Below are 13,317 nucleotides of genomic sequence, written 5' to 3' on the forward strand. Positions count from 1 at the left end.
CATGTGTGTTACTTGGATACACACCCAAAACACAACACACATATACCTACATATGCCAACTTTTAATGTTTCACTTTTCTCAGGGATGAAGAATTTTCTGTGAGTTCAGTGTTGGCTTCTGATGTTATTCATGCAAGTCGAAAAGATATACCCTGTATATTCAGAGTAAGTTGTGTGCTATAATTTGATCACTAGATTATGTGTTCTTAGGGATTATATATTTTGTCTCTCCATATAGATCATAAACTTACTAGGAATAGTACCAAGTCCTATATTCCTGAATGTGTTTTGTGTTATCCAGTACTTGAATGTATAGACAATTAGCACTAAGTAAATATTTCATTAGTAAAAGACCTGTAGAAAGCATAAATATTTGGCCTCTAAACTAGTTTTCATCTTGGGTGATACTTTTGACTACAATTTCCAAATAAATATACCATGTGAAAAACTGAGTAAGTGTAAAGTTTCTCTCCTTTCTGAGAAAAAAAAAAAAGGAGAGATTTCTTTTAAAATCTCTTTTAAGGGACACCTGGGTGCCTCAGCGGTTGAGCATCTGCTTTCGGCTCAGGGTGTGATCAAGTCCCGCATCGGGCTTTCTGTGGGGAGCCTGCTTCTCCCTCAGCCTGTGTCTCTGCCTCTCTCTCTCCATGTCTCTAATGAATGAATAAATAAAATCTTTTAAAAAATAATAAAATAATCAATAAAAATAAATATATAAATAAAATCTCATTTAAAAAAATTAGTTTTGGGGCAACTTGGGTGGTTGAGTGGGATAAGCGTCTGCCTTCAGCTCTGGTAGTGATCCCAAGGTCCTGGGATTGAGCCCCCCCATCGGGCTCCCCAGAAGGATCTCCCTCTGCCCCTCCCCCCTTCTCTCTCTCACATGCCTTCACACACTCTCTGTCAAATAAATAAAATATTTTTTCAAAATTAATATTATTTCTATTGCTTTGTAATAATGACTCCACAACTTAGTGGCTTAAACCAGTAATGATTTATTTTTTGCCACTGTGGGGCAGCTATCCACTTTGAGTAAGGTCGACTAGGATCACTCCTGTGGCTACATTTTGCTGACTTGGGGCTAGAATATCCCAAAATGACTTTGTTTACATATCTGGGGCTTTGTTGTTGCTTGTTTGCTTGGCAATCTCCGTTCTCTCTGTGAACTTGTCCATGTGGTCTCTCATTCAACCATCTGGTTGAGCTCTACGGGGCTGGCCTCCAAGAGGACAAAAGAAACTGCCAGACTTTTCTTTTAAGGACCAGGCCAAAACGGGCATAACTCTTGTACTTTCTGTTGGTCAGAGCTGTCATGAGGCCAACCTGGATTTTTAAGGGGAGGGGAAACAGACTCCAGAGCTTGATGAGAAGAATCTAATTCCAGAGGAAGAATTGTTGATTAGCCATCTCTGGAGGCTGTCTGCCCTCCCACAGAGTTATCTTGGATTGGTGAATTAAGACAATAAAGGTTTAAAACACAAAGCAAAACAAAACAAAAAAGACCACTGCCCTAGTGTTATGCCTGTATACTGAGTGCCTGCTATGAATCTTGTATTCAAGGAAGGTCACCAAGAGAGCCTAAGAGGCCCTCTTGCCTGGAGCTGATTCATATAGTGGGATTCTTTTTTTTTTTTTTTTAAGATTTTATTTATTCATGAGAGACACAGAGAGTGAGGCAGAGACATAGGCAGAGAGAGAAGCAGGCTCCCAGTGGGGAGCCTGATGTGGGACCTCAATCCCAGGACTCTGGGATCACGACCTGAGCCAAAGACAAACCACTGAGCCACCCACGTGCCCCACATAATGGGACTCTATAGTCACTGCTGCTGAAATCACTTTTAAGAAGGGATCCATGTGTATAAAATTTAAGTCTGTTCTGATTTTAAGTGCTGTTTGTGTAGTGATAAATCTTCATGTAAATACTAACTCAAGTGAGCTGATCTTCTCTAAGATAGTTATGTTATGAAGTAACATAGAATGTTATGTCTAAGCATTTCTGACTTTTTAAAACAAGTTGAAAGTCAGTTGGATGTAGTACTTGTGAGCATAAACCTGGATCCCAGTCTGGTGGGACATCCTTAGAGACTGTAACTCTGCACCACAGTATTTTCATATGTAAAATCAGGATATAATAGCAACATCTGTCTCATACTTGTAAGTCTCCAATCACTGCTCAGCGATTGCTCAGTATAAGTATCAGCTGCTGTTGATGTATGAGTGTGGGTAATGAGTTCCTTAGAGATGGCAGCCTGGCACTTTATAGCAAAGAAAATAAAAAATAAAAAATGGTAGATAGATAGATAGATAGATAGATAGATAGATAGATAGATAGATAGATAGATGTATCTGCTACCTTTGTTTTGTCATGAATTCTAATGCAAAGACTAGTAATTCTCCTGAAGAGAGCTGACCTCTGGTAAGGGTGTCATCTAATGAGTGTCATCTTATTGGCCAAAGCCTGGCCAGTCAGCATCAACATGAAGCCGGCCTGATTTGTTTCCTAACAGAAGCTGATTAACTCTCCTAGGTCACAGCTTCCCAGCTCTCAGCATCTGACAGCAGGTGTTCGGTCCTAATGCTCGCAGAGAGTGAGAGCGAGAGGAACAAGTGGGTGGGCGTGCTCAACGAGCTGCATAAGATTTTGAAGAAAAGCAAATTCAGAGACCGCTCCGTCTATGTTCCCAAGGAGGCTTATGACAGCACTCTGCCCCTCATTAAAACAACCCAGGCAGCTGCAATCATAGGTACGGATTTGCCCCGTTGACAGTGTTACCGTAGTTGTTGACTGACCTCCCCTCTGTGGGCAGAGCTGGCTTGCATCTATTTTCTGCTGTGTGACATAGAGCAAGTTGTTTAACTTTTTAGTGTGTGAGTTTCCTAGGTGAGATGCAGGTTCCGATTACCTCTCAGAAGTTATGGGGAGGTTTCAGGAAGGCAGGACACGTGACACAGGACACCCTGCATATCAAATCCCCTCAAAAAAATGGCAGCTTCTGTGTCTGGAGGTTTAAATTTTTGTCTTGTTTTGTGCACATCTGGCTGTTACTTTCTAGTAAATAATGAAAAGCTAATGAGTAGGGTTCAAATGCCTGCCACAATTTTTCCCTCCCAAAACAAGAAATAGAACTAGATCCAGGGTGCTAACAAACTAGATTTTTAATTTTTTTCACCCTTTATTAAATAAACATTTACTTCTTTCTGTAAGTATTGATATACTTTCTAATGATTGTTCCATTAAAAAAGACATGAAGTAATAACATTTACCACTGTAATCTGGAAGGAGATTTAATAGTACAAATTGTTATTATTTTTAAGTTAGTTACTTCAGTTTTATGCACCAAATTTTTTTATTATCTGTTTTGTTCTATTAGTTTTACATAGTTTTACCTGTTAACAGTGTTCCGTATCCATGTCTTCCATAGATCACGAAAGGATAGCTCTGGGCAATGAAGAAGGATTATTTGTTGTGCACATCACCAAAGATGGTAAGACAAAACTTAATTATTGTGGAGTAACTTTCAACTAGATACTGGTAGACAATTCTAAACTCTAGATTCTAAATCCTAAGAAGAGCAGGATTTGCTCTTATATATTCTATAATTGAAATTTTCCACACCAATTTGATGTGTTTATAAATCAAAAGATAACTTTTAAAATTCTTTAATCTTCCTGAGTTCTTAAACTTGCAAGTATGTGTTGTGTTTCTTTTTTTTTTTTTTTCTTAAGATTTTATTTATTTATTCATGAGAAACACAGGAGACAGAGAGGCAGAGACACAGGCAGAGGGAGAAGCAGGCTCCATACAGGGAGCCTGACGTGGGACTCGATCCCAGGTCTCCAGGATCACGCCCTGGGCTGAAAGCGGCGCTAAACGGCTGAGCCACTTGGGCTGCCCTGTGTTGTGTTTCTTTTGTCACTTGTTTAACAGCCCTGCTGCACAAACTCAGGTTGCATACCTAAAAATGGATGTGAAAGATAATAGCTTGATTTGTTCATCGCTCTGTTAGCACTAGAAGACATGACAGTCATTAAAATGTGTTCGTTGTTGGGGGTGTTTTTCCCCCCCACACTTAATATAACAGATTTTTTCCCAGGGAGAAATTAAATACTAAGTGAAATAAAAAGGAACCAATTTTCAGATCAAGTGAGATGGTGGGAGAACAGTGCATTTAAACTGTATCCATTTGTTACTCGTAGAGATACCTTCTGGGGCACCTGGGGGGCTCAGTCAGTTAGGCATCAGACTCTTGATTTCCGTTCACGTTGTGAACTTAGGGTCCTGGAATCGAGCCCTGCAACAAGCTCCACACAGCATGGAGCCTGCTTGGGAGTCTCTCCTTATACCCCTTCCTGCTGCTTGTGCTCATGCAATCTCTGTCTCTCTCTGTCTCTAAAAAGAGAAAGAATGAATGAAATAGCTTCAGTAAAATATGCCTTACTCAGTTTTTAAAATAGGAGTACCATGCTGAAGTTCCTGAGAATTTAGTGCCAGTAAGAAGGTTTTTCCTACAGATGTGGCATGCTTTATCACACAGGGACACTTTGCTTTGGTTGCCGGAAATTGTGGTGCTGAATTTAACACTTCACTATAAGTGTGTGCAGTTACCTTATAATGGGCACAGTTATCTTCCTCTTTCTCCATGATTCAGATCCCATATTCTTCTGTGTGTATCTGTGTTTTGATTAGAAGTTGACATATCATTTTGAGTTGAGTATAATTAGGATACAATTAATAAATAAAACATTCTGCATTTGATTTATTATCATTTCTTTGCATAGAAATTATTAGAGTTGGTGATAATAAGAAGATACATCAGATTGAACTCATTCCAAATGATCAGCTTGTTGCTGTGATCTCAGGACGAAATCGTCATGTACGACTTTTTCCTATATCAGCTTTGGACGGACGAGAGACTGATTTTTATAAGCTGGCAGAAACTAAAGGGTGTCAGACCATAACTTCGGGCAAAGTGTGCCATGGAGCTCTCACATGCCTGTGTGTGGCTATGAAAAGGCAGGTCCTCTGTTATGAACTATTTCAGAGCAAGACCCGTCACAGGAAATTTAAGGAAATTCAAGTCCCATATAACGTGCAATGGATGGCGATCTTCAGTGAACAGCTCTGCGTGGGATTCCAGTCGGGATTCCTAAGATACCCGTTGAACGGAGAGGGAAGCCCATACAGTATGCTCCATTCAAATGACCACACACTGTCATTTATTGCCCACCAGCCAATGGATGCCATCTGCGCAGTTGAGATCTCCAGTAAAGAGTATCTGCTGTGTTTTAACAGCATTGGGATATACACTGACTGCCAGGGCCGGAGATCGAGACAACAGGAGTTGATGTGGCCGTCAAATCCCTCCTCTTGTTGTAAGAGCCTTCTACTTTCAGCTGTTTTACCTTTTTGTCTCTTTCCTTTTCCTTTGACCTCATCTCCTAAATACATTCACTATTAATAACAGCTTGTTTTTTTTAAGTCATCCTTAAGGTTTTGCCTAAGTATCAGTTACGTTGTTTAATTATGTAAAGTAAACTTCCATAGTTAGGCCAGCAGGTCAACATTAAAGTAACTATCCGTAGTTAGACCTAGGCCAGCAGGTCAACATTACCTCGTTTGTAGTTGAAGCTATTCTTTCTATAGAATAGTTTACTTAGGTAGATTTTTAACTCATGTTGTATTTTGAAGTAGCACTAAACAGTTATCTTCATGGTTCCCCCCAAAATATAGGGCTTGTGAGCGTTAATAGCTCATGAGCCTTACTCTGGAGAAGTAGTTACTAATTGAATTATTTAATCAATTATGTAAAGGTATAACACAGCATCTGTAAGAAGTGTTTCTCTGTTTTATAGTTTTATCTAAATAGATATTTGAGATTGCCTGTTGCACTCTTTAAAGAAATATTAAGACATTAATAAATTACTGGATACTCCTTCCATGCCATCCCACTGGACAAGATATAGCCAGCAGCACAGCAGGCAGTTTTCACCCTGCTGGAGCATAGTATAAAGTAGGAAAGGTTCCTGACAAACTAGAAGTTGCAGTGGGTTAGAAGTGCTTTGTAGCAAAAGTACAGAGTTCTGGGGAGGCCTGCAGGAGGAGGATCTGACCCTAAATGCTCTGTTTTTAGTGGAAGATACTTGAGCATGCTTGAATACTAAACTAGGGAACTAGGGAAAGGTTGACTATGTGGTAAACACAGGAAATAGAGTAAAATCTCCACGGAGGCCAGAGAGATTGGAATTCAGAACTCAGGGGGAAGGATTTGGAGTAGGAGGCGTGAGATCGCTACTGCTCAAACCAGGTAGGTGGGATGATGGACATGATACAGTCAAGGGTAAGGTTCGGTGAAAGAAATGTTAGGAGGGCTGTACATGCTAATTACAGATAAGTTAGAAAATCTGGATTAAAAAAAAGAAAAATCCTTGTAAATCCTACCCACCCAGACCTAAATATATTTAAAGTTTTGTTTCTTCTAAAATATGTATTTTAATCTGTGGTGTCCTATGTAGAATAAAGGTGTTTTGTAACCTGGTCAAATAATAATTCAAAGTATTATTTTTTGATGTGGAGTCAGAATATCTGGCTGACAAATGGCTCGGCCAGTGATGTCCTTCATGACCTCCATTGAGGTCAGTTATCTAATCTCTGCTTGCTGTGTCACCACCTCCTGCTGTTCATTCCTTCAGTAAGCAGTTTTGAGCATTCACCCCCTTTCATGTTCCTGTGCCAGGTGCATGATCATACATTCGTAGATGCGACTGCAGGTGTCACCCAAGACTGCTTTGTAAGTTGTTTCACTATCAACAGTTTAACTGGTTGAGGAATCAAATACTTTAATATGTACTGACATCCCTTTATAGAACTAGTATTGGCGAAGGGAATATTCTCCCATCTGTGTTAGCAGAATCACTATGTGTTAAAGCCACCATCTGAGCTGACTCATGGCATGTCACCTGCTCATCGATGACTTATGTTCTGCCTGCCTCAAAAATGTTTTGACATGGCTATTACATGAACACAGTAGGGTTTGGGTGTGATTCCACTCTACAGTAATTTGGCATAGATCTTTCAAAATGTTTTGGGTTTATGGGTTAGAAGTAATTAACTGTAACAGTACTGGAAAAGTAACTGTTCCTCCTTCCCTTCTCTCAGGTTACAACGCACCATATCTCTCAGTGTATAGTGAGAATGCAGTTGATATCTTCGATGTGAACTCCATGGAATGGATTCAGACTCTCCCACTCAAAAAGGTAACTTCACATTAAAATATGGGCTCAGCACACTAATGAGTGTAGTGAAACACTAATGTGACTAGTTAGCTATTTCCCTAATCAAGCATTTTCTGACAATCGGTAATTTGGGATTTAGCAGCAGAAAACTAAGAAACAGAAAAACTAAGAGGAGAAAAACTAGAAACAGAAGTCAAGCTAGTTACTTTTGTAGGTAGCTCAATACCATACTATTTTTGTCACATTTAGTTTTACTGTATTGATAGGAGTATTGTTACAGTGAGCCACCAGGATATAACCTCAGCGTAAAATGCCAGTGCCATCTTCTACTTCTGGAGCTCTGAAGGAGAATGCTGTCATTTTTTCTTGTAACTGCTTTTTACATAATGGTATGCAGGCTTTAATCCTGAGGCAGCTCTCACATGCTAGAGAGGTGTGATTAAACTTAGAACCAAAACTGTTTAAGCCTCTCATGATTTAAAAATAAAGGCTTTATATATTCCTAATAAAATATGATTTTCCCTTTAATATCTCCCTATGATAACAGAAAGAATTTTTACAGGTATAGAACAATTGTCTTGCATAAGTGAAGACTATCATTTCATACAGATATATAGCTTGTATCATCAATCAGGGAGCAGGGTTTAGAAGAATAGGTACAAGAAAGAGACACGTCATATTTCAAAATCTGCCTGGTTTTAAAGCACATCAGCAATGAAAACTTTTACAAATACTCCCACTTTATGTAAAGCACCTAAAATATGGCCCTCTGATTTGTATGTGGGCTGATTACATTTCGTTTTCCAGTTTATTTTTATCATGTGAATTTTATGATGTGTATGAAAGAATATGACCTTTGTGAAGCACAATAATTAACTGCTTGCTCATGAACCCACCTGCTAAACTTTAAGGCCAGAACATTACCAGTCACTCTCTCTACCTCCATCATTTTCCCATATCCCATACCCCTGTCCCTCCCCGAGAAAATCACTGTCCTGAATATGTAGGTATCATTGCTTTGCTTAAAATACAGAATGGATATGGGGCATATTTAAATATTCCTAAACAGTTGTTTTGTTTTGTACTGTTCGGTTTGCTTGTTTTTGAGCTTTATGGAAATGTTATGTGTCATCTGCCTTGCTGTCTTCCTGCATACTCCAAGGTTCATCTGTGTTGTTCTCTGTGCTGTGGATAGCCCATTGCTTTTCACTACTATAAAAATATTCTATTGAGAGACTAGATCACAGTTCATTTCTCTGTTCTCTGATTAGCAGACTTTGAATTATTTTCCAGGTTTTGCTACAGAGAATACTGATGCCTGTGTCTTTGGTTACATGTGCAGGAGTTTCTTTAAATCACATGTCTAGGAGCAGAATTGATGGGGCACAGGGAATGCAGGGGTTCAACTTTACAAAATAGTGTCACTATTTTCCAGAGTAATTGTACTAGTTCATACTTCCCCCAGCAGTACAGAGGAGTTCCTGCTGACCCACATCTTCTCTGATCTTGCCATTCTCAGAGTTCATAGTTTTACAACCATTATATGGTCATAAAATGCTGTCCCCTTGAGGCATGAATTTGCTTGTCCCTAATCTTTGTATGTTTATTCATCTCATTTTTGTTTATGTTTATTCATTCTTATTTCTTCTTCTGTGAAAACCTAGTCATGCTTTTTGCTCCTTTTTCTATTTGACTGGCTTCTTATTAATTTGTTGAAATTCTTTATATATTGTAAATACTGAGTTAGTAAGGGGTGGGGTAAATCTCCATTTATGACCTACCCATTTTGATTGTGTATTTTACTAAACATTTGTTTTTATAAAATAACAATAACTTATTTTTTTACTGAAAAAATAATTATATGATTATTTTTATATAATTTTTATAGAATTATAATTCTATAATTATAATTGTTATAATTTTTTTAGAATTTATTTAAATTTAAGTTAGTTAACATAGTGTATTATTATTTTCAAGGGTTATTGTTACAGATTCTAATGTCATTATATGTATCATTCTTATCCTTTAAGCTTATCTTTTTTCTGTTAGGAAACTCTTTCCTAATTCAGGGTCATAAAGATAGGACCTGGGATCCCTGGGTGGCGCAGCGGTTTAGCGCCTGCCTTTGGCCCAGGGCGCGATCCTGGGGATCCAGGATCAAATCCCACATCGGGCTTCCGATGCATGGAGCCTGCTTCTCCCTCTGCCTGTGTCTCTGCCTCTCTCTCTCTTTCTGTGTGTGACTATCATAAATAAATAAAAGTTAAAAAAAAAAAAAAAGATAGGACCTTTATTCCAAAAGTTTAAAAGTTGTACCTGTTACATTTATGTCCTTAATCTCCAGGGAGTTGTGTTTGATTCATGGTGTGAGGTAGGGACTCCATTCATCTACTCCATGTATGTGAGCAGTTGCTCTGTCAGCATTTACTGACAGCCTTCCTCTCTCCAGGGATACACAGTCTCATCTCTGTCACATGTGGACTTATAGTTCTAACCACATTCATAAAGTGGCTGCGTTGATATCTTCATAGCATAATTATTTAGTCACTAATGGCCTTAAAAAGTCAATTAAGATTTAAATATATTTCTGCTTTATTTCCCCCAGAATATTCTTCCTTTAAAATGTTCTTATTATAACTTTTTTGTTCAAATTAGATAACTTTATACCCATTTCCCATCAGAATTAATGTTAATCTCTTCTTGGTTTTCAGGGGAGCCATATTTTGAAGACGAAGGATTAATGGAAAGGCTCACTAGTGTGTGCTTTCTAAATAGGCCAGAAATTTTATTATTTCATTTGAAGGTTTTTGAAATACTAATTTTATTTTATTTTTTATTATTTTAGGTTCGACCCTTAAACAGTGAAGGATCATTAAACCTTTTAGGGCTGGAGACAATTAGATTAATATATTTCAAAAATAAGATGGCAGGTAAGAAAACATTCATTAATGGGATAGCTTCCATGGGAATGTTCTCTCTAAGCTGACTGCCTAAGATAATCAGTAAGTGACAGAGACCAGATTTAAACTTGGGTTTGTCTTATTCCAAAGTCTATGATCTTGGCTACTATCATACTCACCTCAATGTATTAGGATAAATGTCTGCACAAAAAGGCAGTCTGTTTAATCTTGCATAACTGTATATACAAAATACTTGTTTCTGACCTACCTGTTATTTTCTGTGGAGTACTGAGTCAAGTCAAGAAAGTATAGTTGAATGTATCTTCTGTACTCTTGATACTATAAAACCTAGCCCAAGGTGTGGCACTAAAATTGTGAAAACTCATCAAGAGTTCTGATCGGGAACTTTAGGAATACCTTCTACCAATGCCTAGGGCTTCAAGCTTCTGAAGTGCTTGTGTTGGCACAGGCAAGGACCACAGAGAGGCAGGTTCAGGAGCAGCAGCAACAGGAGCCCCTGGGATGGGAGCTCTAGAGAGGACAAGGACCGTGTTCACAGTCACTGCTTGCCTTGCAGTTTGTAGCCAGTGTCTGCTCTTAGAGCTCTGGAGGTTACTGGGTTTACAGGCTGGTGGCTATAGGAGAGGTCCTACATAATAGGGGATATTCCACCAAGATTTGAGAAGGGAGATTCAGGATTTAGAAGTGATTCCCACTCAGTGATGGATTCACTGTGAAGCTAATGACACTTGAGCTTTACACTTCTCATCCCTAAGGGCCTGCACTTGCTTTTGCATCTTTTTCTTAGAGGAAGTCCAGGTATTTGTGTAGGATTGGCTCCACCCTGTTCTCATGGTGTATGGCTATGATGATCATAGACTATGTCCATGTCCCGGTCGAGTTCGCAGGATGAAGCCTTTTTCCACATGTGTTCCCCATGCTCTCAGCTTTCTGCCCTGAGCTGGCAGTGGAGGCAGAGCTTAACAACAGAAGACCTGACCGAATTTCAGCAAAGGTGTCCTGTCCTCGGGAGAAGGAAGGGGCCCCACTCCCCAGAGGCCCTTTCTTTTTCTCTGTCTCACTCTGTCCCTCGTCTCTCAGGGACTCAGAGTGCTGCTGTGCCTCCTGGCTATCACCATATCCACCCAGACCTGCTATGCACTCACCATTCTCAAATTCCAAAACTGTGTTTCCCACATAGTTAAGAAAGCAAGCTGATGAAGCTACATTATTTCCTTACGAGAAGAACATTGCTTTCCACTGATCACCTGCCCTGGCTTGCTTGTAGGCTCCTGCCCTCCTGCTTTTTCTCACTTCAGCTTTGTGGCTGGTGCGAATCCTTTTCTCCCATTCCTTATTTAGAGAATGGCATCCATTGTGTTATGTGACTACAGCTGTCTATTTGATTCCTAGAGCATGTTCAGAAATTTCAGCTTGTCTGGGAAGCCCTTGGCTGACGGTTTTACTACTAGGTATTAAAATTGAAGCTGGATGCAATACAATTAAGTATCATCACCTCCCCAAGATTAGAAGAGTAGAAATAGCAACAGTCTTACCTTTAGTGAAGGAAGCTGGTGGGAGCATGAGATTTTGTTCTTTCTCCACATCTGGCAGACTGGATCCTGCAAAGGAAATGTTTTATTATGTCAAAATAATTTTAGTTATCATTTACATGAATAATTTACCATTTCTGCCTGATTGCTGTGCAGCTTCACGGGGGGGCGGGGGGGGGGCTTTTTAACCCCTTAAGCCTTGGAATCAGTGCTGGAAGGCAGGAGAAGACAATGTAGAGAGATGGGGCAGGGGAGCTGCAAAGTGACAGGACACCCAGGCAACTGTGTTTTTCTTTTTTTCCACTAAAATTGTACCATTTTATGTTAATAATCAAATAAAAGTGAAACTATACTTTGTAAGCTATGTTTAATTTTCGTATATCCCTGTTTACATATGTCCTGGTTTAAATTATTTACTGTATCAACACACAGCTTTTAAAAATGAGAGTTATGTAGGTCCTGTGACTGAATTGTTGGTACTATCTTGGAGATTAATGGATGAAAAGCATTTTAGGGCTTTAAAGAACATCACTCTTCTTCATATTTTTTTAACAGAAGGGGATGAACTGGTGGTTCCTGAAACATCGGACAATAGTCGGAAGCAGATGGTTAGAAACATCAACAACAAGCGACGCTTCTCCTTCAGGGTCCCAGAAGAGGAGAGGATGCAGCAGAGGAGGTGGGTGCGTGGCTTGTGCTCCCCATCTATGAGTGCCGGTGCAACCTCGGGCCTACGTGGTGACGATACTGGTATTTGACGCGGAAGGCAGACTTGCTCTCTGAAAATCTGTCATGCATCTCTGGTGTCAAAACTGCAGTAATGAATGTACTTCTCAATGTAATTTTAATTAATACTCTCCACAATGTGAGTATGCATTGGATTAAAGTACCGTATTTTAATTCATTTCTCTGTGTATATGAAATACTTACAATTTTCTAAATATGGGCCTTTGTGTAATAATATAGACAGAACATATCTGCATGTAGTATATCTGTATAGTCTGTGGAACTTCAGATTATTCTCTTCATGAGCAAACAGCCTAAAGGCTTATAGTATTCCCAATCACATATAAAAACATCTCTAAAGTGTTATCAATTATTTTAAAAGACACACATAAGATGGTCAGAACTATCTGTAAAACAGAGCTTTGCTGTGTCAGTACTAAGTGAACCCTCTCCCATCAAAATGCACAAGATCTTTTATTTAAAACAAAAGTTTCTAAGTAAAGTTTTAATTGAGTGTATTTTATTATTCTGTCCTTATTGAACATGACTTCATGGTTTTATTTTTGTGAACAAATAAAGGATGCTTAATATTTTTCTAAAGTGTTCCAGATAGATCACAGAAAAAGTATCTAAACAGGTGTTTTATCTTACAGAGAGATGCTACGAGATCCAGAAATGAGAAATAAATTAATTTCTAACCCAACTAATTTTAACCACATAGCACACATGGGCCCAGGGGATGGAATACAGATCCTAAAAGACCTGCCTATGGTAAGAGAAATGAAAGGGGAATGGGAACGTGGTTACAAGTGGGACAGAGGGGGAGAAAGCATACGTGTATGCTGAAATCCATATGCAGACCAAAAAGGGTATGTTAGTATGATGATGAGACATTTGTGTCCATA

At 39.1% G+C, this 13,317-nt stretch overlaps 1 protein-coding gene across 18 annotated transcripts in view; it reads left to right on the top strand.

Moving 5' to 3' along the window:
• Positions 1–13,317, top strand: part of CDC42BPA (CDC42 binding protein kinase alpha) — a 309,366-nt gene that overhangs the window by 279,456 nt on the left and 16,593 nt on the right. For all 18 annotated transcript variants that reach the window (XR_005362267.1, XM_038542788.1, XM_038542797.1 and 15 more), the window contains 8 exons: positions 84–165; positions 2,528–2,744; positions 3,423–3,485; positions 4,780–5,373; positions 7,157–7,254; positions 10,079–10,163; positions 12,242–12,365; positions 13,066–13,183. Coding sequence is in view for 17 of the 18 variants with exons in the window: in XM_038542788.1 (XP_038398716.1) it covers positions 84–165; positions 2,528–2,744; positions 3,423–3,485; positions 4,780–5,373; positions 7,157–7,254; positions 10,079–10,163; positions 12,242–12,365; positions 13,066–13,183 (1,381 nt within the window). In the remaining variant the exon portion in view is untranslated. The remainder of the gene's footprint in view (positions 1–83; positions 166–2,527; positions 2,745–3,422; positions 3,486–4,779; positions 5,374–7,156; positions 7,255–10,078; positions 10,164–12,241; positions 12,366–13,065; positions 13,184–13,317) is intronic.

This window comes from Canis lupus, chromosome 7 (genome assembly GCF_011100685.1).
Source record: "Canis lupus familiaris isolate Mischka breed German Shepherd chromosome 7, alternate assembly UU_Cfam_GSD_1.0, whole genome shotgun sequence".
In the NCBI taxonomy this organism is placed as follows: Eukaryota; Metazoa; Chordata; class Mammalia; order Carnivora; family Canidae; genus Canis; species Canis lupus.